The sequence below is a fragment of the Silurus aristotelis genome (assembly GCF_946808225.1).
Source record: "Silurus aristotelis genome assembly, chromosome: 5".
NCBI classification, from domain to species: Eukaryota; Metazoa; Chordata; class Actinopteri; order Siluriformes; family Siluridae; genus Silurus; species Silurus aristotelis.
The window spans coordinates 3,386,997-3,414,616 of NC_139578.1; the positions used below are offsets into that span (position 1 = coordinate 3,386,997).

Consider the following 27,620-nt stretch of genomic DNA (forward strand, 5'->3'; position numbering starts at 1 on the left):
ACACTCCGTCTCCTTGACAACAGTTACCAAGCAACCATCATCAGTCATTCTCCTCCTCCTCCATCACCTCATGTCCCAACCATCTGCCCTTTGGACTGCATGGTCCAGTGTTTGCCCACAATTCAACAGTCGCTTTTATACACATGCTTCAACACCAGTAACGCTACAGTAGCAAAGCGTAGCGGGCCAAACATTCGCACGTAAATAATAAGTAATTTCAGACAAAATCAGACAAGCCAGAACAAGAAAAGAAGGAGTACAAATGATCTTTATTGTCCCCTTTTTGTCCCCCCCCCAAAAAAAAAAAAAAACACCATCCACTACGTTCATCGACAGTGAATAATGCATGAGCTGACAATGAAATGACATTGCGATGTTGACTTCAGAGCAACGTTTCCAGAACGTTTGTTTGGTGTTGCATAAGCGTGTGTGGCCAGCCCCCACAATGGTGCTCTCCGAGCTCTGATTCAAGTACGAACATGTAGAAAAAGGGATGAGCTGAAATGTAAGGACAAAACATTCAAATGAAATGCCATAAATGGTTTGCTATTTATCTCTCTAAAGCCAGGGTATTTAGTTAAAGTTATGTAACGATAGAGTTACATAAATATATAGTATATAACTATTATTATAAGTTCACCTTGGGTGAACTTAAGGTTTTTCAATAGTGTGTTCAACAAGACAGTGTTGCAGTTCAGAATTTTCTGTGATGCTGTTTTGAGACAATGTCTGTTGTGAAACGCGCTATACAAATAAACTTGACTTGACTATTATAGTTAGTCTTTGGACATATATACATGGACCTATATATATATGGACAATTTAAAATGGTTGTGTTTTGATTTTGGTTCTTTATCGTATCAATTTTCAACTCTATTTTGAATTCAAAGCAGAAAATTAAATGCTTCATTGTCTAACATTCTGTTTTCATCTTTGACCTTTGTTGCTAATGAGATCAAACGAAATTTCAATGAACGCATGTCAAAACTCATTCCTTGCCTAATCCAGCCTAAACATCCAGACTGTGGTCCGAGTAGCTTTTCTTTTTTTTTTTACCTGTTAGAAATCAGACATGATTGGATAAAGCTAGATAAAGATAAATTGGATACAGCCTTCCGTTCACACCGAGATGTGTTTTCGTTCAACGAAAACAGAGCTTTTTGAAAATGCGCTCTCGCTGATGCATTTTTAGTCACTGCGACATTTCAACGAGCCAGAAATTAAATAAACGGCAGGTGGAAACGGACCAATAACGGATTACGTTTTGGCAACTTTTGGGAAACGATTGAAAATGAAAGTGTGGACGCGAAGCGTTTTTAGACGTAATCACCGTTTTTCAAATGTATCCAGTTTATTGTGGATGTAGCCTAAAATACTTTCTTCTTGTTTCGGCTTCTCCGCCACAGCGGATCATCCGTCTCCATACCCCCCGTCCTCTACATCTGCCTCTTTCAACCCAACTACCTGCATGTCTTCCCTCACCACATCCATAAACCTCCTACTTGGTCCTCCTCTTTTCCTCCTTTCTGTCGGCTCCATCCTCAGCATTCTCCTACCGATATACCCCATGTCCCTCCTCCGCACATGTCCAAACCATCTAAATCCTCCCTTATCTTGTCTCCAAAACGCCCTACATGCGCTTCCTCTAATAAATTCGTTTTGAATCCTGTCCATCCTCATCACTCCCAACGAAAACCATCTTTTAGCCTAAAATACTTTGCTGTCGGTAAATCCAGACCGTCGGCCACCAATTGATGACCCCTGTTGATTGCCTCCTTCGAAAGTGAATCATACAACACTGTGGCTTACTGATTAAATAAACGTGGTTAAAGATTACATACCAAACCCTGCATTTCAACAGTGTTTTGTGGCGTTTACTCTCGTTAGGTTCACGCATTTTCCGTATAAGCTGTACGTATTGAAAGTTTGGTTCACACCTACTACATTTGCAGACTGTATGCGGAAGGTTCACGTGTATGTAAGTTATGGAATTGCTAAAAAGATTATGGTAATACGTGTTCATTTTAACCACAAACCGTGTGTGAACCATTAGCCATTCCCCCTAAAAATCCAATGCTGCAATGGGCATGGGCATTGCAAACGAAGTACACATGAACCTCTGCTTGGAATATGTACCGTATACGCACTGCAAGCAGGGTACACGTGAACCTCGGCTTGGAATGTGTACCGTATACCCACTGCAAACAGGGTACACGTGAACCTGAGCTTGCGAAATGTACCGTATACGCACTGCAAACAGGGTACACGTGAACCTGAGCTTGCGAAATATACCGTATACGCACTGCAAACAGGGTACACGTGAACCTGAGCTTGCGAAATATACCGTACGTGTAAACCTGGCTTTGCAATATGTGCTTTATACATACTGCAAAACAAAGTACACGTGAACTTTTCATTCGAAATATTTACCGTATATGTGCTGCAAACGAAGTTGGCCATTTTTTGTCTTTATTTCACATACGTTATTAAACATATTAACGTTTATGTAGCTATACAATCTATGGGAACTACACGACACAATTTTCTATGTGGTTAGTATAGAACTCCCCGTTGAGTTTATGCCTAGTCTAAGTTTTTTTTTTTTTTTTTTTTTTTTTTGGTTCAAAGACAAGAGCTTGTGTTTAAGTTGGGGGCCTGGATGCTAGTAATAGGATCTATTATCTATTATCTATTCAAAGAATCTCTACATCCAGTAGATCCAGGAGATTTTTGTAGACGAAGTACACAAACCGTGTACTCGAATTAAAATAGAGATGCACTGTATGTGCTCCCTTTGAACTTTCACTTGGGTAAAAGTACAAAAGTATTTGCCCTCAAATGGCTATAATCTTCCTATTAGCATTGTTGTCACAAGACGTTTTTTAATATATTTAATCAACTATTTATGTTAAGACACTGTTACTTTTAGCACACCGATCTATTAATAGAATGATGTTAACACTGATTAATATCTGTTAACGTTATCATGAGCCCCCCAAAAAAACAAACAACAAATCATGTGAAGTTGTGGCTAGTTCGAGTGCGCGCTCGACCCTGATTGGTGGCTTGCTGTGTGTTTGACCAGTGACTCATTAATAAAAAGGATTGACTGATTGTAGTAAAAAGTACGAGATTTGACTTTGAAATGTAGTGAAGTTTAAGTCAAATGGAAATACTTCAGTAAAGAACTGTTATGCAAAAAAAAAGCTACTTAAGTACAGTAACAAATTACATTTACTTTGTTTCTGTCCATCACTGGTCTAAATAGGACACCCAGACTAAGCGCATAACCCGACTCTGAATACGAGGAACTCTCCTCAAGTAAATCCTGACGTTTCTTTTGAACTCGCCTCAACAGACATCCAAACGTTCCCAGAACAGGATTGGAAAACGCAGGGTAAGACTGTACGTAAAGACGTCGGACTTCCGTAGTATTGCTTCCTTACTGTATATGTAACCAGACAAAAGACACACGGAGACAATTCTGGATATTTCCTTGCCTGTTTTGGATTTGTTACGAGTTTGTTACTCTCGGAGCATGGCTATAATCCATGTCTGTGTGGAACGTGGTTTTAAGTGCAAGCGTTGGTCTTGGAGGTAAAGTGAACAGAGTGAGAGTGTGTGTAGAAAAAAAATAATGATAAAATGTTTCTCACAGAGATTTGTCTGTCGGCCTGTGCTGTCCATTCATTTTTTTTTTTCGTTTTTTTTTCGTTTAGTGCAAAAGTTAGTGGCTGAAAGACTAAAGTGAAAATTGTCGAGAAAGTATTTCCACCACCTCACGTGCCAAATCGTATTGCTTACGTTGATCTATATATATTTTTTTTTTTTGGTGGCAGTGTACCGCCAGTTCATTCAAGAATAATAAGAATAACATTCTCCCGAATATTAAAGGGAATGCAAAATTCCTAAGATTTTTATAGATAAATATATACAACGCGAAGAAGAAGAAGAAGAAGAAAAAAAGTGTTCCCCTATAATGCCCTACATTCTTACGGGCACAGTTTTTAAATTCTATTTCGAAGACTGTTAGGGTCCATTTAGGGCGGGGTGGGCTATATGAAAAAAATCTACGTCCATGCACTAAAAACTATCGCATTTCCAGCTTCGTTTTGTTTCTTTTAGCATAAAGGTTTTCGACAAGCTACGCTACAACTGCTCGTAAATGCACGTTAAGGAGATTCTTCGTTTCGAGTAATGATTTATGAAACGAACAAAATATTAATAATAAACTTCAAAACACCCTGGAAGTCTGTTGTTATATACATATATATTGGTGTGGCAGCCTGGGAAACTCCTTGATATTTTTTCTTTCCGACGGTTTGTTTGCGCACGTCTCGAAGGTGTAGCCTTCGAAAAGCCTCGTAAAATTGGAAATAGGGAAAAATTCATTTTAAAGCGTTTAAAGCTTCTGGTCTAAGCCGACTGACAGACATCGTGCATACGTACTTCTACGGTTATAGCCTGATCTATGAGCTAAGGACTAAATTTGCAACCAGGAATAAGTTCTCGCTTTATTTATTGCCATCGTCTACATTTCTCATCACCTGAGATAAATAAAAAAATCATTTCTGTTGCCTTTTTATCAGGCAGGGTTGGGGTTTCTGATAACTGTAGAATCTATGCACAAATGTTTGTGGACAATGGACAACTGACCTTAAGATTGATGTGCTTTGTGAACATCCCATTCCAAATTGAGTCCCCATTTGCTCTTATACTACCCTCCCACTCTTCAGGAAGGATGTTCCACCAAATTTTGGAGTGCGTTTGTGGAGATTTGTGGTCATTCAGCCACAAGGGGGGTTTAATATAGTCAGGTAGTGAAATAGTTGAGGTGAGGATCTCAAAGGCATTCAAAGGGCTTGAGGTTAGAGCTTAATAGAAGGCCACTCAAGATCTTCCACTCACTCCAAGCCATGTAGATACCTTTATTGAGCTGGCTTGGAGACACGGTCATGCTGGAACAGGTTTGAGACTCCCAGTGAGGGGAAAGATTGAAGGGAATATTTCACGCTACCACATTATAAAGATGTTTTATACGTACAATTGTGTTTCTCGAACTTTGTGGAAACAGTTCGGTGAATAATTACATATGGCTGGAAAAAGTCGTGTCCTAATATAATAATATATATTACAAGCAGAATTAAAAACTTTGGTTTTTCAGAATACAGACTTTTTTTTTTTTTTTTTTTCCCAGACCGCCACATATAACAAATGCCAAAACAAAACATTATAACAGCTTTTTCTGGATTTAACCTGACAAGTCCTATGCACTGTCTACAGTTACGAATCCTTCCCCTCTACAGCAGCGCACTGAGGTCATGGCAGGAGCGCGATTTCTGCCGCAGCATTCGGCTGCCTCTATGGCGCTCCTGCTCGCGGATACGCTCGCGGCCATGATGTGAGCGCGGCACCAGCCCTGACAGAAAACGTTTGGCCTTGCTGGTAAGGCTTTCACGACGACCGCCTCCGGGGGATCCTTCGGTCCAGCCAGGTCCTAGGCTGTGGCCCCGGGCGGCCCTGACCGCCGTATCCAGGAGCTCGTTAGTGCCGTGATCCAGCGAGACCGAGAGCTCCAGGAAGACGCAGTCGAACATCATGGCGTGGGAATGGGCTTCTAGAAAAAAAAGCACAAGGAAGCAAGAAATCAGTAAATTTGTCTATAGCTTCGTTCTCAAAGTTGATATATTATCTTAGTGTTTTGTTTGGTCCGATCTACTAAATCTGGATTCGGAGGATCTTCTTATCTGCCTCAAAGATCCCTTAAACTATCAGTTTAATCTAATGAACAAAGCAGAGGCAATGGTGGTAAGGAAAATAGCCATGAGATGAAACCTTGGGAGGAACCAGACTTGAGCCCATCCTCATCCTCAAATGATCTGTACAACTGTGGTGAGAAGAAAAGCATGCACATCACTTAAAACCATTGGATGGATTTGCTTCAAAAGCAGAAGAAAATACCAGGGTCAAGGCAGGAAAAGTGGATACAAGATTGGAAAACTTTCTCCTTGGGGTCAACAGAATAAATCCATGGCCCCAATCTGCCTTGTCAACATTTCAGGCTGGTAATAGGGGTGTAATGGTGTGGGAAATAAATCCATTTGAAGAGGTCACTATAAAGATCACCACTGGCTACAGTGGGGACAGGTTTGCTGAGGTAAAACTGGAAAACTGCCTTCTCCCCTGATGAACCCTTGTGTCTGAAAAGTAAATCCATAGCCCCAACCTTGCCTTGTGCAGCATTTCAAATCCAAACTGTAGTTCACACCAGAAAATACTGAAACCATGCACTATTAACACGACTGAACATTTTGACAATCGTTTGCTAACAATGAGCAAATGAAAATTCAGAAAGATGAATTTCTTCTGAATGGCATCTATGAATTGGGGATTGGGGGGAGGTAACTCTTGGGAACAACCGATCAAGTCTAGCTACAGTATATGAAATTGTCGATACGAAAGGTTGTACCTTATACCAAGGTTATATTATGCATTTGTACCGACATTAACTCCTGTTAAATCTCAAAAGGAATCCAAGTTTTGGATTCGACAACTTTCAGACTCCATGATGAAAAGCAAAAGGGGGTCCTATTCAATACTGGGTTCCTAATAAAAAGTAGCAGTTCGGAATGAATAAAAGCCTACAGGAACCTTTCACTCTGAAATGCCATTGTGCTTCGGGAAAGGCTTGTATTTTCTTCAAGAAAATAATTAAGATAGCTGGGCTGAATATTCCATCCGCCAATTTTTCTCATGAATTTCATATTAACGCATGCGTTCCGTTCGGTTATTGAGAGTGCGCCTGAAAAAGAGAGAGAGAGAAAAAGAGATTGCTTTGATGAATATTAACTTTGACACTCCTCTTAGCTCGAAGGCTTTAATAATTTCTCATCCCCAAGTCCTTAGTACTTCGTCAGACAGGCCACAATTTTCATGATCCATTTTTATTTAAATAGCTCTGTCACAAAGTAGCTTCGCAGGAATCCGGATATAGATCTAGATTGAGCAAGCCAGAGAAGATGGGGGAAAAAAAAAAACCACACCCCGTATTAGCTTCTGTCATGAGCTACTGCTACACATAGAGAGGGGTCCGCCACTTTGCGTGATAAGGGAACCGATTTCGGAATCGAGGCCCGTTTATGGGCCTGGTTAAATGAGCTGTAATGCAAAATAGACTGGGCACAAGTGTCCGTTTCTGCAGGAGATGAAACTTTAAAAAAAAATTTTAATAGGCTTTTGAATGCTTTAAATACTCAAATAACTTCGTTTCCGTATGTAGTACTTACTCTAAGGCTCTAAAGCATCTAGCTTGTAAGGTCGGACTAGAAATATTCAAAAAAATATTAGACCATAAGCGCTTTAAAATTCTCAAACTGGACTACCACCAAATTTATTACAACAGGGCTCCAAAAATGTGTTTTAAACCTATAACATTTGTGGGAGGAGTTTCAGTTCAATTCACAGTGTGGTAGTGAAAGTCTGCATTGCAGGGGAACGAAGAGAAGAGAAGAGAAGAGAAGAGAAGAGAAGAGAAGAGAAGAGAAGAGAAGAGAAGAGAAGAGAAGAGAAGAGAAGGGGAGAGAAGAGAAGGGGAGAAAAAAAAAAAGAAAAGAGAACAGTAGAAAGAGAAAAAAAGTTAGAAGAGCAGAGAAGAGAAGAGAGGGAGTGAATAGAAGAGACAAGACGAGAGAAAAAATAAAAGAAGAGAAGAGAGTAAGAGAAGAGAGGTGACAAGATGAGAAGAGAAGAGAAGAGAAGAGAAGAGGAGTGGAAAAAAAAGAGAAGAAAGGAAAAAAGGAGAGAGAAAAAAAGAAGAGACGGGGAGAAAAAAAGAAGAGATGAGAGGAAAAATTTTGAAAAAAGAAAAGAGAAAAAAAAAGAAGAAAGAAGAAAAGAGACAAGAAGTTGAGAAAAAAAAAGAAACGGGAGGAGAAAGGGAGAAAAAAGAAGAAAAGAAAAGAAGGAGAACAGAAAAGAGAAAGGAAGTAAAAAGAAGAGACGAGAGGAAAAAATTAGAAGAGGAGAGAAGAAAAGAAAAGGGGAGAAAATAAAAGAAGAGAAGAGAGAGGTGACAAGACGAGAAGAGAAAAGAAGAAGAGAAGAGACGGGGAGAAAAAGAAGAAAAGAGAAGAGAAAGGGAGAAAAAAGAAGAGACGAGAGGAAAAAAGTTAGGAGAAGAGAAGAGAGGTGACAAAACGAGAAGAGAAAAGAAGAGAAGAGACGGGGAGAAAAAGAAGAAAAGAGAAGAGAAAGGGAGAAAAAAGTAGAGACGAGAGGAAAAAATTAGAAGAGAAGAGACGAGAGGAAAAAATGAGAAGAGAAGAGAAGAGAAGAGAAGAGAAGAGAAGAGAAGAGAAGAGAAGAGAAGAGAAGAGAAGAGAAAAGAAAAGAACATCCTATACAATTATGTGCCTTCGTGGTAAAAGTTTGTGAAGAAGCACATCTGGCTGCACTTATACTTTTGTCATTATACAGTATTTATATGCGCGTGTGTGTGTGTGTGTGTGTGTGTGTGCGCGCGCGCGCGTGAGGGAAAAATTGGTCTTTGACTTGGCACATCTGCTAAATGACAAGTAGACACAGAGAGACAGACATGAGAGTGAATAGGAAAAAAAAAAAAAGAAAAGAAAAAAGATAGCCATCATAAAATTGTCATATTCCCATAAACCCACCCGAATGAGAAGAGAAGATTTACAGAAAGAGGAGCAGAGTCCGTGATCGTGCTGAAATGAAGACGGCATGTGACACGGTGAGTAAAGATGGGCTTATATTGCTAAACGGTATCTTCCCTCCAACACAGCGGAGAGAGGAACCAATCGTTTTCTAATTTACGACCGTATCTCGGTCGGGAGCCAAATATGCGCTCAAAGTTCGATAAAAGAAGAAGAAGAAGAAAAAAAAAAGCGCGCCTTGGAGCATGAAGACGGAGTCTAAAAATATCCACGTTATAGTATTAGTGAAGAAGAAGAAACAAATAGGGTCTTCCTTCCTTTACTAATCTCTAACTCCTATAATATATATCTATATACATCTCACACACTATATTGCCAAAAGTATTGGGTCACCTAGTCATAAGAATGTTCTTTTTGAGCATCACATTCTACATTTAGTTCCGATTTGCTCTTATGATTCCCTCCACTCTTCTTTGTAAAAGTTCCACTAGATATTGAAGTGGAGATATGTGCTCGTTCAGACACCAGGGGGTAAAGTAAACTCGGGTACCGATGTAGGTGAGGTGAGGAGGCCTGGAGTGCAGTCAGCGTTTACATTCATCCCAAAAGTGTTCGAAAGGGTTTAGCTCTGAAGCAGGAGATCTTCCACTTTAACCCATACAGAGAATATCTTCATGGAGTACATCTTCTACAACTGTGGGCCTTCGGTTTTTTGAACCACATGGCCGGGATAGTCGGGCGACCCAATACTTTTGGCAATATAGTGTGTATACATATGATGCATTAACATACATTTGAATTAGCTAAAAAAAAAAAAAAATAAAAAAAAAAAATGTAAACAAAAACAGACGTTCTTTTCCTGTTCTGTCTCCAGGAAGCTGAAGCTCTACCTCTGCCATGTTGATCTGTATTCTATGTGACGAGGAGTAAGGAGAAATCGATCTACATATAAAATATTGGTCACAAGCGATTGGTCCCAGTCTAAATATTTTTAATATGGCGTATCCTTTAATAATTATATATAAATAAATTATAAAATTATAATTATAAAAAAAACTATGCATCTCATCATCCCTGATATATATTCAACAAATTCTAAATTCAAATTTTTTTTTTTACAACATCGGGAGCATAATTAGATCCAGACCAGAAACCTAAGAAGCAAACAATTTAGACAAGGAAAGGAAGTGCTCATGATCAGAAGGGTCCTATATTCCAGCAATGTCACTATTAACGAGCTCTCCCTCCCGACCACTACCTTATATTTATTAATAAATATCAATATCTCATCATTTATTATACTCCAGCACTTGCTACAGACTGCAATCGGCAGGATGCAGACCTACTTATATCTTCTTACGGTGTACTGTTGCGGTGTCCTCAGAAGACCTTGAGCTGGACATGGTTTACTAAGTACATGGGCGTTAAAATGGGACAGTGATTCCCGTTCTTGCTCCCAGGGGGATCTGTGTACCTCATTCAGTCAATTATCGAGGCGATGGAATCAGGTGCAATCAAACATGGAACTGTTCACAGCTCCCTCAGGTCTCTCTTCTGCGCACTCAGAGGACTGGAAAGCCAAATGCTAACGTTTGGACAATGTGGCATGTTGCGGAATTCGCATGATTGGGCCAGATGAGGCTTAAAGAAGAAGCACGTCAGGCAGATTTTAAAAACGGCATATTTGCGGTTTAGTTGATTCGGGTGCGAAAAAAAGTTGGTTGTTGCTTTATTTCTGATTGTTTATTATATACAAACGATTCATAACCGTCTCAAGAAATTTGATATCCATGACAATACGCTGGCTAAGCTAAAAGACAATTTGACTTGTATACGTATACACAGGTGCACCGAATGCAACACCTTTTACGTGCGAAACATAAAAATGTATTCGTATTAAGTGGCGGATTGCGAGTTTGGTTCGTCTCCGCCTCGCATTTTGAGCGCAGAGTCACGTTGTTATTTATGGATATTTATTATTATTATCATCAAACTTGCAGACATACACAACAATGAAAGAGGTATTAAAAAAAAAAAAAAAGAACTAAAGTTAGCGCAGTGTCACTACTTTTACTCACTCTATACGATAATACGATTCGTAGCACAGCGTTAAAAACGTGTTTTCCGCATGCATTGAAACGCTGCCAATCGAGTTTTTACGACGGTCTAGGGATATGGATTCTTTTGCGTTTTATTGAGTTTCTCTTAAAAAGGAGAAAATTCAGAGAACGGAGAGAATCTTTGGGGAGTTAAACATGCGCCAGGGTTACCAGTATCTTTCTTCTTTCCTTGATTTATCATGACGCCCTTCCACCGAATAGAGTTCCCTTTGATTTGAGAGCACCAAGTACAGCTGACAATGTTCTCCACAAGAAGATCCATGAGTTTTTTTTTGGAAGATTAAGAACCATGAAGATGGATTTGGACTGTGATTAATGTGCTTTGGTGGCTCAGGGCTGCAGTTGCCATGAACAGTTTTGCATTGAAGTGTGCATCAGAGAACAAAAGCGCAGTCCAGGGCTCTGATTCCAACTTCCTGACAGGTAAGGTATGTGAAAACCTTAGGGGCATGGTCACACAGTGGTTAAGGCTCTGGGTTACTGATCGAAAGGTTGAAGTTTCAAACCCCAGCACTGACACGCTGCTATTCTTGGGGCCCTTGAGCAAGACCCTTGACCCTTTGCACTGCATCATGGCTGACCTCAGCTTTCTAAAATCGCTGGGATACGCGAAGAAGGAATTGTAAAATGTGACAAGTAAAAAGCCTCTTTAACTCTTTCATAACGAAGGGACATTCGGTGTCCCCCAGATGACACCTTTAGAGTCTGGTTCCTCTGAAGGTTTCTTCCTCATCCCATGGAGTCTTTCTCTCTCTCATTGGGACGAACGTATAGGGACTGATTTATACATTTAGATTGTAAATTTGCAATTTCTTTCTATCTGTAAAGCTACTTTGGAACAATGTCCATTTTTAAAAGCGCCATACACATCAAATTGAACTAAAACGGACCGTCGGAGCAGACGGAAGATGTACCGCATGGTATTACGTGTCCTAAATTATTCAATTGAAACAACGCAAACAAAATCGATGTGCAGTCAGGCCGGTACGGTGAACGCAAGATGGAACGAATCAGGTGACCGTACTAACACCAATCAGATTCAAGGATTCCAAAGCGCTTATGTCGACACTGCTTATTACTAATTAACTAGGTGCCTGTTGAATAATTTAAAGTGCCCGCCTCGGTCTTTACCCTCTGTGCTGATCTCACGAGAGCGCACCAGGTCACTCTTGTTGCCCACGAGGATGATGGGAGTGTTGGGGTGGCTCTCTTTCAGCAGCAAGCGCAGTTGCGACACGCGGTGGAAACTACGGCGATCCGTCATCGAGAACACCAGTAAGCACACCTCGCACTGGAGCGCCGAGAGGTCCTGATAGATCACACAAAGAGAACCAGGGGGTTAGTCAGGAATACGACAACTCTGAATCGAGTGCAGCCTGAAAATTTTTCTATATAATTATATACGTTGTAGTAATACCTGAAATAAAAAACGTGGAAAAGTGGGAGGGAGGTGGTAGTTCAGCGGTTAAGGCACCGGACTTTGGGTCCGAAGGTGGTGAGTTCAAATCCCAGCCACACAACGCTGCCACTCCTGGGACCCTGAGCAAGGCCTTCAACCCCACAGCTGCTCAGTTGTATGATTGAGATAATGTAATTGATAACGGTGTCTACCAAATGCCATTAATGTAATAGAAACCACCTATTCTATGGAACTCCATTTGTGTCAAAAGTTACAAAGAAAATGTCTGTGGACACATGACTAAGTTTGTATGCGGTTTGTGAACATCCCATTCAACAACGTGTTCCCATTTGCCCTTAAAATAACCTTCAGGTTTTTGGTAACAGTTTGGACCACATATAGCTGCAAATGTTGTCCATATAATGTAGAGCCTTAATATCCCGAAAAAAACAATGTGCAACTCTGGAAAAGCAGAAGAAGCTTTTCTTATTCTCGTCAGAGTTCCCCCCAGATGGATGCTGAGCTCAGGTGTGTTCTATCATCGCCCCACTGCTCAAATCCCTCAATCCTTCCTTTGGCAAGCTGTAACTCAGACAGGCAGAGTGAAATAGAACGAGTGCACCTGCTCCCCCCCCCCCCCTCCAATCACATCCGTCAAACTCTGAGGTAGAAATACGGCGCTTCTTTATTTTATTGTTTCCTCCAATGTTAGTAATCCTGCAGACAGACGAAAAGCTAAAAGAGAAAGAGGTGCAAGGGGGGTGGCGAGCACCAGACAAGGTCAGTGTCATTTTCTTTAGTTTGTTTCAGGTGAAGTCCAAATACTCAAGAGAGGCCCCTGTGAAAAACAGGCACATCCCCTCATATAAGGCCTTTGAGATGATTTACAGGCCTGAATCCATTTTGGTAGAAAGGGGAGTTGAAAAGGAGGAAACTGAGGGCACACACACACACAAATAGCCAAGCCATAGCGTTTAATCCTGGATGGACAAGGATGGGCCAGATGACGATGACGATTGCGCCTCTTTCCTGAGATGGTTTGTAAAGGGCAAGCGGCAGGGGTGGGGTCGATAGTGTGAGGAAAGATGGGCAATCTCTGGGGAAAGCCTGACAAAAATAAAAGGTCTTTTCATCACGAGATGGATTTATACACTCACACAACCGCTAAGGGCCTTGCACTGGTTTATGGCTGCTCTTGCCATCTGTCAGTGTCCGCCTGCTCATGTACACACACACACACACACACACACACACACACACACACACACACACACACACACACACACACACACACACACACACACACACACAAAATCTTAGCTTTGGAGAGTCATAAATACAGTCACAGCTTTGGAAAATGAGCACACATTCAAATAAAGCTCAGCGTCTTGTAATATTTGCGCATAAACACTGAAACATTGCTTAATGCACTCTGTAATCACAGGCATTTCACAAAAAAATAATAATAATAAATTCCCTTTTCCTGGGCATAAGATTAGAAACACCAATTCATATTTAACTTGATTGCTGTAGTATTGTGTTCTCAAACGCACACAAAGCCGCTATACAGAAATCCGGATGTAGATTTAAAGCCCAAATAAACAAGCCAGAGGGGGGAAAAGCCCTGAGGAGGAATTCGCTATCTCTATGCATAGCCAACGATGGCATACATTAAATTTCAATCCAACACAATGTGAATAAATATGATGCTCTGCAATTGAACATGGTACAGAGTTTATTTCTTTGGTTCAAAGAACAACTGCCTTTCGACTTCTAACGCATGGCCCCTTCACAAACAGGCCTTTGTAGTGCAAAAAAAAAGGAAGAAAAAAGACCTGTTCGGTCTCCAGAAAGACACAGCTCTACCTCCACCATGTTAATCTGTATTCTCTGCGACTCTCAGAAATTAATGGTCACTTTCTAAATAATAAAAGTGTAGCGCATCTACTAATATTTATATATGGATAAATCATATTCAAAATCATGTTTCCAATGGACACAATTAATTTTTTTAAACTTACCATCCCTACTTTAAGAGGCCCAGACTTAAAATAATTCTTAAACTCAAATGTAATCATTCAAACTCCTCCTTTAATTAGACATCTGCTTATAATCGGGTAAAAACGGTTCTGTAAATCAATGCCACGCTTCCATTTAATTCAGTTGCATCCTTCCTTGTTACTTAAACACCTACAATGTCCTCTTTCCCTTCTGGCAAAATTAGCAAGCCAGGCCCCTTATCTCTTGCTAATCTTGATGCTTCAAAAGGAGTCGGTCGCGCCAAGTAAACAATAGCAGCTCGAATCAATTAGTTGCGACCCTAAGTTCATTTTCATCTTGTACGCCTGAACCTTTTTATTGCAATTACACAGTGCATAGATTTTCCATGCGATAGGCTACGAGTGTAACGATCGATAGCCAGGAGGGCTAATCTAAACTGGCGTGCAGCTTTGCTAGGTCTCCGAACCATTTGCAACGGCAATTACTTCTTCAAGACGAAGCACATAAGGCATAAAAAAGTAGGACAGAAACTAAAAATCCGAAAGGGAAGAGGGAGTCGCTTTTTGATTCTGGTAAGTATCCCACCGCCGTGTACACGGATTCTGGATTTGTATTTGGGATGAAGCGCATGAATCGCAAGACATATTCTCACATATATGTGCTGTGAAACCTTTCCAACTTACAAACCGCCATCAGCGAATTCAGGATAAAGGTTGTGGTAAATGGTCAAGAGCCAAACCATAGAAAACTGAGCAAATTAAGGCGTTGTGTGACTTAAGATCTCCCCAATCCTGGCACGAACCTCTCGCAGGCTAGGCGGGGCTAAACAGCAAGTTAGTCTCATTTGCTAGGGAGATTTGGATCGACAGCTCCTCAACCTGGCAGTAGTTTTAGGAAAATTTTGGATGCCGTTCTCTAGAAAGTTTGTAGTGAAAGTTCTCCAAAGTTTGCACCAACGAAGTCTTTACTTCCTTCAACTCTCACTAACCAATAAGAGTAAAGTGCTGTTAAGCCCCACCCTTTTCCAGAAGTTGTGTCAGGATGAAAACCCAGGCGCAATAATACTTCCCTTTGCGGAGTTGTCAAACTTTGGCTTTAGGAAGGAGCCTGAAATCTTAAACAACAAACAGGAAGCAAACGAGTTGGATGCTCACTCTGTATTTTTGATGAGCCTGTGCATTAATTATGCTTTATTGATTTTTTTTTTTTTGTGTTGTTTTGGTGGTTCTTTTCTTATAAGAATTTCTTTGAGTGTGAAAAAAATGAAAAGTAGAGCTCTTTACTGCACTGCTTTATACCTCCTTAATTCTGTTATGGACACCAGGGTATCTCACACACGCACACAATGTTCTTAAAAGTTGCTGATGCATTACAAGGGAGTCATGAATCTTTAACGCGGAACTCGCTAAACACTCTTTCCAAGCCACGCTTGTGCGCACACCCACAAAATAAAACACCCCTGTCCAAGCGTAAAACACACGTCTCTGCCAACATACAACACTTTAATTCTAGCCAAACAAAAACGAGACGCGGAAAACCACGCTGACATTTTAAGAGCACCTCCGTTTTTCTCGCACTGACAGGGTGTTAAAGCGTTCGGAGATCGACAACCCACTACGATTCACAAACGAGGAGCCATAAACAAAAAGAAATACACGCCACCACTCAGTCGCGCACAATTCATCTTTCGGAAACGAAGTGCACGGCTGTGGCTAGTGCTCGGACGTCCACTGAAGCGTAACAACCGAGAGATTTATTGATATCATGCTAAATAAACTGTTTCTTGCTAATCAGTGTCGGTCAGAATCAGGAAATATTTGTGCACTGTGGTATAAGAGAGAGGTTGTCTTAGGGATTTCCTCTCATTTCCTAAATTCAAGTGTGGTGTTCACCTTCAGGTCCCAGACACAGATGGAAAAGGTTGATGGTCTTTGGCTAGCTAACAGTCAAAGAGGAAGTGGATATAAGTGCAGGTATTTATTTTAAACATGCATGAACAAAAACTTCAACCTCAGCATAAGTCAAGATGGAAAATGAAGGAGAGATGAAGTGTACAGCACTATATGCTAATTATCTGCTAAAATCAGGTCACCGGGTGCAGTGGCTAATGGGAAACTTGCAGTGGTTTGTAAGAAATGTCCAATGTCTATTACAAACTAATCCAGACTAATACTACCTATTTCTATTTCAAAATTTAAGTACAGTTCATTAGCAAGTGTGACTTAAATCGTTTAAGGCATTCATTCAGTTCAATAGTAGAGGTCTGAGCTCTATAGAAGGCCACTCAAGATCTTCCACTCAAACCCATGTAAACCCTATTTTTATGGGAGACAGCTGAAGCTGGAGACACATAGAGGCATTGCCGTTCTGGAACACGTTTAGGTCTCCTAGTTCAAGGAAGAAGTAAAATGCTATGCTAATGCTAAAGAACCACTAACTACTGGAAGCAAAGTCAGGTGTCCTAACGCATGTCCATAAAGTATAAATTTGTGTCAAAAGGATTCACCTTGGATCTCTGTCCACACAGGCTGCTCAGGTGCTTGTTCAGTCTCTTGTCATTTCGCAACTGGACTACTGCAAGCTCTCTGCTGGCAGGTGTTCCTCTAAACGCTATTCGCCCACTGCAAATGATCCAAAATGCAGCTGCAAGACTGGTTTTCAACCAGTCCAAGTTCTCCCACACCACCCCACTGCTGCTACTCCCCATTACTGGCTTCCGGTAGCTGCACCCATCAGATTCAAAACACTGATTCTTGCCTACAAGTCCAAAAATGGACCAGCACCCTCTTACCTCATAGACCTTATTACTCCTCGCACTGCACCACACTGCCGGAGATCCTCCAGCACTACTCGACTGGTACCACCTTCTCTCAGGGTAAGGTTAATATACCATTAGGCTCTTCTCTGTTCTGGCAGCAAAGTGGTGGAATAAACTTCCCCTAGATGTCAGAACAGCTGAGTCAATGGCTATCTTCAAGCCACCCGAAACACTAACACTTGTCCAGGTCTGCTTTGTCTTTAAAAAAAAAAAAAAAAACTCTATAGGGTTGTAGGCTGATTTGTCTTAAGTCTGTAAATCAAGCGAACCAGTGTAGATCGATTCAATGCTAAAAACTAGAAGCACTTTCGGACGTCGCTCTGGCCGAGGGCAACTGCTAAATGGCGTGAATGTAATTGTAAGTATACGTCAAGCAAATTGGTTCCCGTCACGTTCCACTCTGTTGCCAAATCTTTCCATTCGTTTCTATGGAACTTTAGTACAAATATTTGAAACACTGGCATTTCCTTACAATGACAAGATGCGAAAATGAAACGCAATGTCAGCAACATAGTGTGGCAGTTTTACAACGCAATGTTTTTAGAGCAATGTACACACACACACACACACACACACACACACACACACACACACACACACACACACACACACACACACACACACTTCTCAAACACCTGTCCTTTTACTGCGTAGTCATCGTTTTGTCTGGGCTGAGTTTAGAGTGGTAAACAAAGCACAATGTTGTGGCTACACACCACTTTCTGCATACAGTTACGTCTGGTTTTCGGTTTCAGTCAAAGCAGACATGGACATATCATACATTTAGCTTGTTAATCTACAGTATTGTACAAGGTTTATTATATATTTGGGTCATAAAATACAGCAAGCTATTCGAGCTTCACATGTAACATAACCCCTGAGATCTTCCTGAGTGTAGTTTTTCAGTCAGAAACAGATTACTACTGAGGTGGATGGCTCCAGATGAACAGAAGGTTAGACCCAAGAAGTATGAAGATGGATTTAGACTGGAATTAATGTCTTAGGGCTACAAATGAATCAACAGTTCTGCACACAAGTATAACCTCGACAATGATGTAATTATAATGAATGGAGTTTCGGTGTCAACCGAATAAGGACAAGGATTCTGCCTCATAAAATCTCAAGGAGTTTTGCCTTGCCGTTGGTGCCACTGGCTTGTTCGTTAATAATAACCTGAAACTAATCTATAAAGTTAAAATGGCGTCAAAATATAAAGTGGCTCTGGGACAAAGTTCACTGGTAAAAGCGCTATACGAATACAATTGCACTAAAAGTAAACTGTGCAAAGACAATGTTAGCTAGTAACCCGTTGACAGTCTCTTTTGAAAAAGTGAACGGGGTAATAAGGTGGCAAAAAGACATGACAACCATGAAGACAAGTTACAAAAAAAGAACAATGAATGAAGAGAAATAGAAGAAAATTCAAACATAGCCCAAACAACGTTCTTTGCTTGCTATATGGCTTCCAATATGGTTATACTTAAAGGAAAGACATTGTCTGGGTCTTGTATGTAATAATAATTAAATGTATTAACCCAAGTGTATCTAAAAACCAAATGTTCCAAATATTAAGGGGTATTTTTATAAAAAAAAATTTCTGACCCACTTAATGTCCAAAATGAATCTTTCCCTTTACACCTCTAGCAAATCTGCCATTTTTGGGACAATTCCTGGGTAAGGTGCAGCAGTTATCCGCTTGGAGTTCGGTTTCCGCACCCAGGCTGCTTCTGAATAATAGAGTGAATTCGTTAGCCCAGTACCACTGGCTGACAGCAGGGACGGGACTGCTCTCTAACACGTGTAAGGACACGCTGTCTATTTTTGGAAACCTGGATGACTTATTAAAACCATTCCACTGCTACCTTCTACCTGCTGTCAGGCTCCTTTCAAGCCTCCAGGAGACCCAAAGCAAAGTCTACTCCAGGCAGTGTGCGCACATTTGGGGGTTTGCGTGTAGAAGCACAAGTGCATTTAGCATGTGGCGTATGCATGCGAGAGTGCGATGCAAACATCTGCATGTGCACGAGTGCTCGTGTATTAGGCATAGCGTGACGGCCGATTTTGCGCGTGCTTTCCTGCATACGTACGCCGATTATAGTGGATTCGGATGGCTGTCGGTTAACCAAACACTTCAGTAAGGTCATCAACAAAGAAACAAATCAGGGTCCCTAATCAGTTTGCGTTCCGAGTCACTGGAAACAAAATGAACTCCGTGAACGTGATGACAGGACGCACTGGGTGCATGCTTATTAAGGCTGCTTTAAGCAATCAGGATTTGCATAACACAGTTCAATCTAAAAGTAATTGGACTGTGTGCTTGAGTCAACATTGCACTTAAATCTATAGTTAGAATGAATGTGTAGGCTTCTCATGTAGTCAGATGATGGCATTATTCTATACCATGTTTTATATGTGGCTCCAAAAAAAAGTACAGATTTCCTGGATGGAAGTGGATTTCCCTCATCCAATCTACTGATGGAAAAATCCGAATTTAAACTCAAAATACAAACCCGAATAACTCAAAGTAAAAAAAAGATGGCAAGAAACTGTCAATATATTTACTCTTTTTATATGTATAGACCTAACGCAAGTCATTTGAGGTTATTTGAAATGGAATTGAAAATGACATGTTCCCAACCTGAATAAACTTTCTTTCGGCTTCTCCCATTAGGGGTCGCCACAGCGGATCATGCGCATGTTTTGATTTGGCACATATTTTTACACTGGATGCCATTCCTAACGCAACTCTTCCCATTTATCCAGGTTCGGAACCGGCACTAAGAGTGGCTGGAGTTGGTTCCCTGACCGTGGATCAAACCCGGGCCGCAGCGGTGAGAGCGCCGCATCCTAACCACTAGACCACCAGGGACCCTCTCCCAACCTGGATATATGCTTTATGATTGTATGCAAATAAATTGGTATGAAAAAAAGATGGTTTGAAACTATAATTAAAGGCAATTTTAATTACAAATTTTGAGCGAAAAAGGTTTCCATTTTTCCATCATTTTCAAACAATAAAAAATGCATTGGACAAAGACTGTACTGTCATGTTTGCAATTTTACAAGCTAAAACAATACACATTTCTTTATGTTAAAGGTGAATTAGCTAATCGGCATGGTGAATAAATTTTTTTACTTATTGAGCCTGGCCCAATTTCCACTCATGTACACAAAGCTCCGCCCCCAAAACCTCTGTTGGTCCAAACACGACTTACGTTAGCGAGGACACTCAAACATCCGAATGTTCAGCTAATAGACTGCTTTGTGTTATGAAGATCTTGGAACAAAATATCATTGCTACATAGGTTTCCAGACTGTACTAGTAAAAATAAAAAATAAAGTAAAAAAATTTGACTATTTAGAAACTTTGGCACAATGAATATTGATATGATTCAGTTTTCTTTTAAGACATTAATTTTACTATTTTCGAAGGAATCTCCTGTATCAGGAAACACATTTCTGAAGTGTCTTCAGGACTATTTTCTCAAAACTTCTGGTTCTGATTTTTATTTTTGGGAACACAGCTTTTTTTTTTTTTTTAAGAATTCCCAAGCACATTTACAACACATACATTCCCCCCAAAAAAGCAAAGGAGCTGAAAGCAAAAACACGAACCGATTAAAACCGAATATTTAAGCGTAAACAAACCGTTAATAGAGGCCCATTGGGGTAGGTTTCATGCTGCCCCATGCTCAAAAGACAAAGCTGAGAGTTCTACACAAATAATTAATTACCACAGCTTAGCAATGTGTTTTTTTTTTTTTTTTTTTTTAGAAACACAGGTTCAGGTAATGAGGTTATTCCTTAATACGCTGCTAAGACAGCAATTATTTATGGCCTCATCCGTCAGCTCGTGGGTATTCGGTTTAAAACGTGGCCTCATCTGCTCTAGAGGCAACACAGAAAAAAAAAAAAAAACACAGCATTTTCTGATCCATGGCCTACATAAAAGACACTACGATCAACCATGTTGAAACCGAAGCATTATTTGCATTAATACCACAATGTTGTTGAGTTCTTGATTGTGATTGGTCAGAACGTGTGGATTCGTTTTCTATGGAAGCTCCTTCAGCAAGGCAATTTTTTTTAGTTACAAGGCTGGATCGCGTTGGATCTACTAAACATCTCCGAGATTTAATTTCAGTTTGGACAATGACAAATCAATATGGAGAGTAACAAAAGGTTTATGTAGACTAAACAGTACCAGATGTATAGGCAAACACCTGTGTTTGGGAAAACGATCGTGATCGTTACACAATTATGCGAAAGTGAAGGTTTTGATTAACACGGCCGCCTCGACACAGGATTGTTCGCAACCTTTTAAACCATGAAAGGCAGGACTCTTGTTGTTCAGTCAGTCAGGATGTAATTAGTTGTCTTTGGCTTGTGTAGGATCCTTACTGATTACGCATAGACACAAAAAAAAATAAATAAATAAATAAATAAAGTTATGTAAAAAAAGTAATGGCTCTCGGCTTTTTCTGTAACAAAAGTGGAACTAAATTAGATGCGGAAAAGAAAAGTTCGTTTTAAAAAAAGGAGAAAAAGAAAAGCCTGGGGATAAAGTGAACAGTAGGCTTTGCATTACAAAAGAAACATTTCTAACTTAAAAACCTTTTTGTTTTGGGGACAAACTGGTGTGAAACATTTCAAAGTATCTGCTTGAGAGTCTTTTGGCATCTGTGTTTGCTATTCCCTCGCACATGCCATTTGGTCTGTCTGCTCCACATGAATATTGGAGTGGCGGCGTTGAATAAACATGTGTCAATGAGCGCAACGCAAGCAGCGTCGGTGTAATACACAAAACAGAGCGTAATAAGGGTTTTTTTCTGGATAAAAGTTTGTGGATGCCCGACCACAAGAGGTACAGACGCTCCCCACTTTACGAACGAGTTCCGTTCCGAACGACCGTGAATTTGTTCGTAAGCTGTTACTGTTTTCGTTACTGACTACGCATATCTCCTAATGATTTAAGAGCTATAAATGCTAGTGGTTAGGATGTGGCGCTCTCACCGCTGCGGGCCAGGTTCGATCCCCGGTCAAGGGAACCGACCCCAGCCATTAGGGTTGCACAAGCCTTAGTGCCGGTCCCAAGCCCGGATAAATGGGGAGGGTTGCGTTAGGAAGGGCATCCAGCGTAAAAACATGTGCCAAATTAAACATGCGGATGATCCGCTGTGGCGACCCCTAATGGGAGAAGCCGAAAGAAAGTTTTTAAATGCTATCAAATAAACAATAAAATATACAAAAACTAATTCAATTACTGTATACATATATCTTCGTGGAGGATACTTTGTGCACAGGGGACAGGTTTAGATCTCCTAGACCGTCCAGCCAGACAATGATGACCTGAACGCCATAGAATAGAAAATAGAAAACAGTGGGAACTTCAAAATTTGGAGGATCTAAAGAGATTTGGTATGCTCAGAATGCAGATCTATTGAAATATCTTTTGCATTATATCACGGAAGAAGATTCGAAGCAGCGCTTTTGGCAAACAGAGGTAAGCAATATATTGACTTAAAGGACGCCAATAATTGTGACCCGTATATATTTATCAGCGCTATTAATTCAAATCCTTTGCTCATATCTACCAAGGGTGCCAATATTAGTGTAAAGCAGTGTGTATGACTCACCTGCTTCCAGTTGTCATACACCAAGATTGAGCTATCCTCATCATCTATAGTCACCCGTCGAAGATATCCCTCATCTATAATAAATAAATAAATAAAACATTTTATGGCAATTTAAAAATAAATTCATAAATAAATCTTGTGTAACCATAGCTAATTACATAAAAAAAGTTATTAATATTTTATTGTTTATTTATTTTACCTATTCACCCCTAATCAACTACATTAAAATTGATATTTTATCCATTTCTAGTTACAATGAGTTTGAAAAAAGTAAAAACTAAATAATTATTGAAATTTTATGCCATGTAAAGTGTAAATAAAAAAAATAATTAATCATTAAATTATACACAAAATGATTATGAACGTTTTAAAAAGTTCTTTATTTTTCTGAATTTTTTTTTTACCAGTTGATAAAAAAATTTTTTTTATTGAAAAATATAAACTATATCAGCAAATACATATATAAATAAATAAACTGTTACAACAAAGTTTGAGGCACACAATTGTATAGGACGTCTTTGGATGTGGTCGCTTGAAATTTTCCCTTCACTGGGACTAGGAGATTCAAACCTGCTCCTTTACGTGGGTTGGAGTGGAAGATCTCGTGCTATAGAGCTCTGAACTCAACCCCAAAAGCTTTTGGATGAATTTGAACATCGAGTGCACCCCAGGCCTTCTGACCTGACCTACATCAGCACCTGACTTTACTAACACCCTTGTGTCTAAATGAAATATCTCAAATCTCCACAAGGACACACCAAAATCTGATAAAACATTTTCGCAGAAAAGTGGAGATTTGAACGGTAAATGGGGACTAAATGTGGAATGGGATGTTGAACAAAATTTGTGCGTGTTGCTTCGTTTTGCATCCAACATAGCAATTGTAACAGAAACGTATTAGAATGGATTTACCAACAATTTATTTTTCCCCAAAAAATAATTAATTCAGCTGCCATTTCGAAAAACAAAATCTCTAACCTGGTTAAACGAATGAGACGGATGAAAGACTCCGTGATTAGAGGAATGCCGCTGGCTTTTGAGATCGTTTCCCTGCCTCATTTTTCTATTTCCGTTGCACGTGTGTGTGTGTGTGTGTGTGTGTGTGTGTGTGTGTGTGCGTTAACGCGTACAACAGCTGTGGGGTTTGGTTCGAAATCAAGAAACAACCAAGCGAATGAATTGAACGTAAAATGTAATGTTTACGGACTGTCGTTAGTCTTGTTTGAGGAACCAAATCACAAATATATACTCATTCATATAATATATATATAAATTGTTGTATGATTGTATGATGTTTCAAATTTAGTCCCTGTTTGCTCTTAAAAGAATATCCACTCCTCTGGAAAGAGGTTCCACTTGATTTTGTGGAGATTTGTGCTCATTCAGCTACAAGGGTGTTAGTAAATTCAAGTACAGGCTAAGGAAGTTTGGGGTGCAGTCAATGTTCCAATTCATTCCAAAGGTCTTCAATAGGTCTGAGGTCACAGCTTTAGAGCAGGCTAATCAAGATCTTCCAATCCAACCTATGCAAACCATATCTTCATGGAACTGGCTTTGTGCACAGGAGTTCGAGATTGTCATGCTAGAACAGGTTTGGGTCTCCTAGTTCAAGTGAGAAGAAAATTTTAAGCTAGTGCATCCAAAGTCCTCCTATACAATTGTGTGGTTCCAACTTTGTGGTAGAAAATTGGGGATGGCTCATGTATGGTTGGTATTAGCCAATTGGCAGGGGTAAAAGAATGGCCAAAAAGATCATTGGTCAAGATAAGCAATCACTATTCCCAAGAATCTGGTCAAGCTGCTTATAAATAGTGCACCTTTCGACCTTCATAGGTGCTGTACCTATATATTTATGATTAACTTCCCATCTAAGTGAAGCTCCTATTGAGTAAATTGCAGGGGACAATTTGAAATTTGGAAGAACAAACACTGAAGCTAACAACAAGCTGGGTAGAAGGACCAAAGGACCGAGGAAGGTAGTTTTTTTACCGCTTGCTTGCGTTTCCGAGTCTACTGAAAGCGATCTGTCTGATAGACCGGCCAGAGAGAGGGCCAGAGACGATTTGCCCACTCCGTTCTGCCCCAAGAGGACGATTCGCAGAGGCCCGTGGTACTTCTGCTCTGGGGCCTTAAGAAGAAGCGGCGTGTCCTGAGCATCGCTGGTGCCGAGTGATGGAGCGGAAGGCTCATCAAGCCCTGGCGTCCAGTCGTAATCTTCAGTGACCGCTTCCTCCCGCCTTAGCAAGTGCTTGATCGGGAGTGGGGTGCTCCCTCGGCGCAGTGGGGGTGCAGCGGATAAAGTCAAGCCGTATACCTGAAGAACAGCACAAGAACAAAGCTTTTGCGAAACAATATATTCATAGGGAGTGTGGGGGTCATTTCTACAGGTGACTTCTAAAATTATACCATTGATTCACTTGAGCAGTTGGGTGAAAGATGGTGCTCAGTGGTTAAGGTTCTGGGTTACTGATCAGAAGGTTGGGGGTTCAAGCCAAACCGCCACCATTAGGGCCACTAAACAAGGTGCTTAACTCTCCGTGGTATTACTCAAGTTTTTGCAGTGCCTTGATTCAAACTCACAACCTTCCAGGCAGATATCTTACCCCCTTAAGCTTTGGATTTAGTTGCATAACTTCACCAGGCAATTTCCTATATTCGTTTCCAAGGAAATTCGCTAGCGACTGGCAAACCCGAGAATCTAAAAATCGATCTGACCCCCTCTCCTTGTTGGGATTTGATGAGCTGTGTGCGTTACATGGAAGTAGGTCAAAACCTTGCATGTGCCTTAAGATGGACACAAGCTCCAGCAGGCAGAAATCTATATGTATGAACCAGGCGACCCCGTAAGCAACTGGCCCTTTTTCTTTTTTACCTTTGGACAACTATCAGGTCCTGCGCAATGATGTCACCCCATGGCATTAATATTAAGCAATAATTCAAACCCTGGTGCTGTGTTTGTGTGTGCTGAGAACGGAGTTAGGCCAATCAACTACCACCACACAACACACACACAAATATGAACTCAATTACACAAATTGTAATAGGCTAATGAATTCATCTCGGTCTATTCTAAGGCGGATGTTGAGACAAAGTCGACTAATGAATTCATCTCAGTCTATTCTAATGCGGATGTTGAGACAAAGTCAATCTGTTCTGTCAAATCTGCAATTCGGCCTCTAACCCTGGGGTACGTTAAAGATTTTAGCCCACGTTCAAAAAATGCCGACCACAGGATTACACAGGAGGTACGTCTAAAATATTTAACAAACCAGTACACTTTTCCTACCTCCACTGCTTCCTTTGTTGGGACCTTTTAGGTTTAACAAATATGAAATACATTTTTAAAACCTTTAGCCCATGGTTTCTAAAGCTCTGCCCCCAGGATTTTAGGGTGGTCCTTGGAGTATAGTGTGTATAAACTATAGACTGACATAAATGTCAAGTATTCACTGCCACCCATATCGGGTTTGCAAAGGGACTAGCTATAAACATTTGGGACTGGAAGAACATTTTGGTAGATTTGCTTGATTAAAAGAGTAGAAATTAATTGCATTCAATCTGGTGGCTTTAATTGAGTTTATCCTGGATCCGGGACCCCCCAACTACATTTAAGTTCTCTTTTATAGGCTAACCTGCAAGTTTGTATTTTCCCAGTTTATTCCCATTACTATCTGTTAATTCCCATGGAAAGTTTCCAGTCTTTTCAGCAACCCTACACCCAATACACTAACTTTTTTCAACAGCTTTCTTCTACGATCTTAAGACTAGGTACAAAAAAAAAAGAAAAAAAAAAAGGTGTGCAAAACAAACAAACAAAAAAAAAAACACCCAGTGGTTTGCTGGAAGAACAACTGCCTTGTGGATGAGAGCTGTCAAAAGGAAAGTGTCCAAACCACTCCAGATGAACGTGGCTGCTTTGGGGTTGACTAGTGTACTTTAAATGAACACTTTGTACAACCATGGTGAGAAGATCAAGATTAGCTGATTAGATCAAGATTTGAATTCCTGTAAAGATAGAATAGGAATCTAAAACTAACACAAAAGCATGCAATTGATGATGATGATGATGATGATGATGATGATGATGATGATGGAGAGGTATGAAATGCATTTTTTAAAGGAAGTGTGCATACCTTGATATGGTGCATTTTTCTCTACATCTATAATTACATAAATGTTGCAGAGATTTGAGTCTTGTGCAATTGCATTTATTCCTGAATGGAGGTTCAGGGTGTGTGTATTCAATGCAAACCCGATTGTGTGTGTGTGTGTGTGTGTGTGTGTGTGTGGTGCTTGTCTTACCTGCTCCGACATCGTTGTCTGTTCGTGTGTTCTCCCAGGGGCACTCTTTCACCAGCTCGAGCTCCATGCACGACCTGACATGCCAGCGCGCATCCTCCTGGTGCGTGTGTTTTCTTTCTTCCCTTTGTTATATTGCTCGCATTTGTGCCTCCGCGTGCATGCACCAGACACCAGTACGGCGCGCGATGTTTTTGATGCTGCGCGGCTCGAGCGCTTGCGGATTACAACTACACCTGGCCCGGTGGCGCGCCGTGCGCGCACTCGTGAAAGCCTTTTGAAGCGGCTGCTCGGTGGCTCCGCCTATTTCCCCCCCTCTGCCGCGGCCATACACCTGCCTGCTCTTTAAAGTGGGAGGGGTAAACAAATCATGACCACGCCCCCACCCCGTGTCTGTTCACACTGCAATCCTGACACACTGAAATTCTGAATAGGTTTTTCGAAATGCCCTGAATTCTATTGTTTGGAATGAGAATAGTAGGAATTTGAGGTTAATATGATCTAAGGTTTGTGCACCCCTGACAACAAGCATTATAATATAACATAGAAAAGATTGATAATAGATTGATATCCTTACATTTCTAAAATTATATAGTTTTCGATTCCTTTTCTTGTCTGGCAGGAATTAAATAACTGATCTAATCAGGCCAGGTTAGACTTTTTTTTGCACAAAAC

At 40.5% G+C, this 27,620-nt stretch overlaps 1 protein-coding gene across 3 annotated transcripts; it reads right to left on the minus strand.

Moving 5' to 3' along the window:
* Window positions 1–252: 252 nt before the first annotated feature.
* Window positions 253–27,249, minus strand: rem2 (RAS (RAD and GEM)-like GTP binding 2). Of its 3 annotated transcripts, none has more exons than XM_083541848.1 (7): window positions 26,949–27,249; window positions 24,636–24,960; window positions 22,647–22,720; window positions 11,924–12,101; window positions 2,358–5,617; window positions 769–2,221; window positions 253–622 (listed from the first exon to the last, which is right to left on the minus strand). In XM_083541848.1, the coding sequence occupies exons 1-5, from the start codon at window positions 26,958–26,960 to the stop codon at window positions 5,301–5,303; spliced, it is 906 nt and encodes a 301-aa protein (XP_083397974.1). In that variant the 5' UTR covers window positions 26,961–27,249; the 3' UTR covers window positions 253–622; window positions 769–2,221; window positions 2,358–5,300. The 3 variants fall into 3 exon arrangements, with proteins under 3 accessions (XP_083397974.1, XP_083397975.1, XP_083397973.1); XM_083541849.1 differs by having other exon boundaries at window positions 769–2,325; XM_083541847.1 differs by having other exon boundaries at window positions 253–2,221.
* Between the last annotated feature and the right edge of the window lie 371 nt (window positions 27,250–27,620).

Excerpts from the sequence above, each read along its gene's own strand:
- rem2 (XM_083541848.1), bottom strand. Across the intron at positions 22,721-24,635 it reads CTCGGAAACGCAAGCAAGCG|ATGAGGGATATCTTCGACGG; the intron begins GTAAAAAAACTA and ends TATTTATTATAG. Across the intron at positions 12,102-22,646 it reads TGTATGACAACTGGAAGCAG|GACCTCTCGGCGCTCCAGTG; the intron begins GTGAGTCATACA and ends GTGATCTATCAG.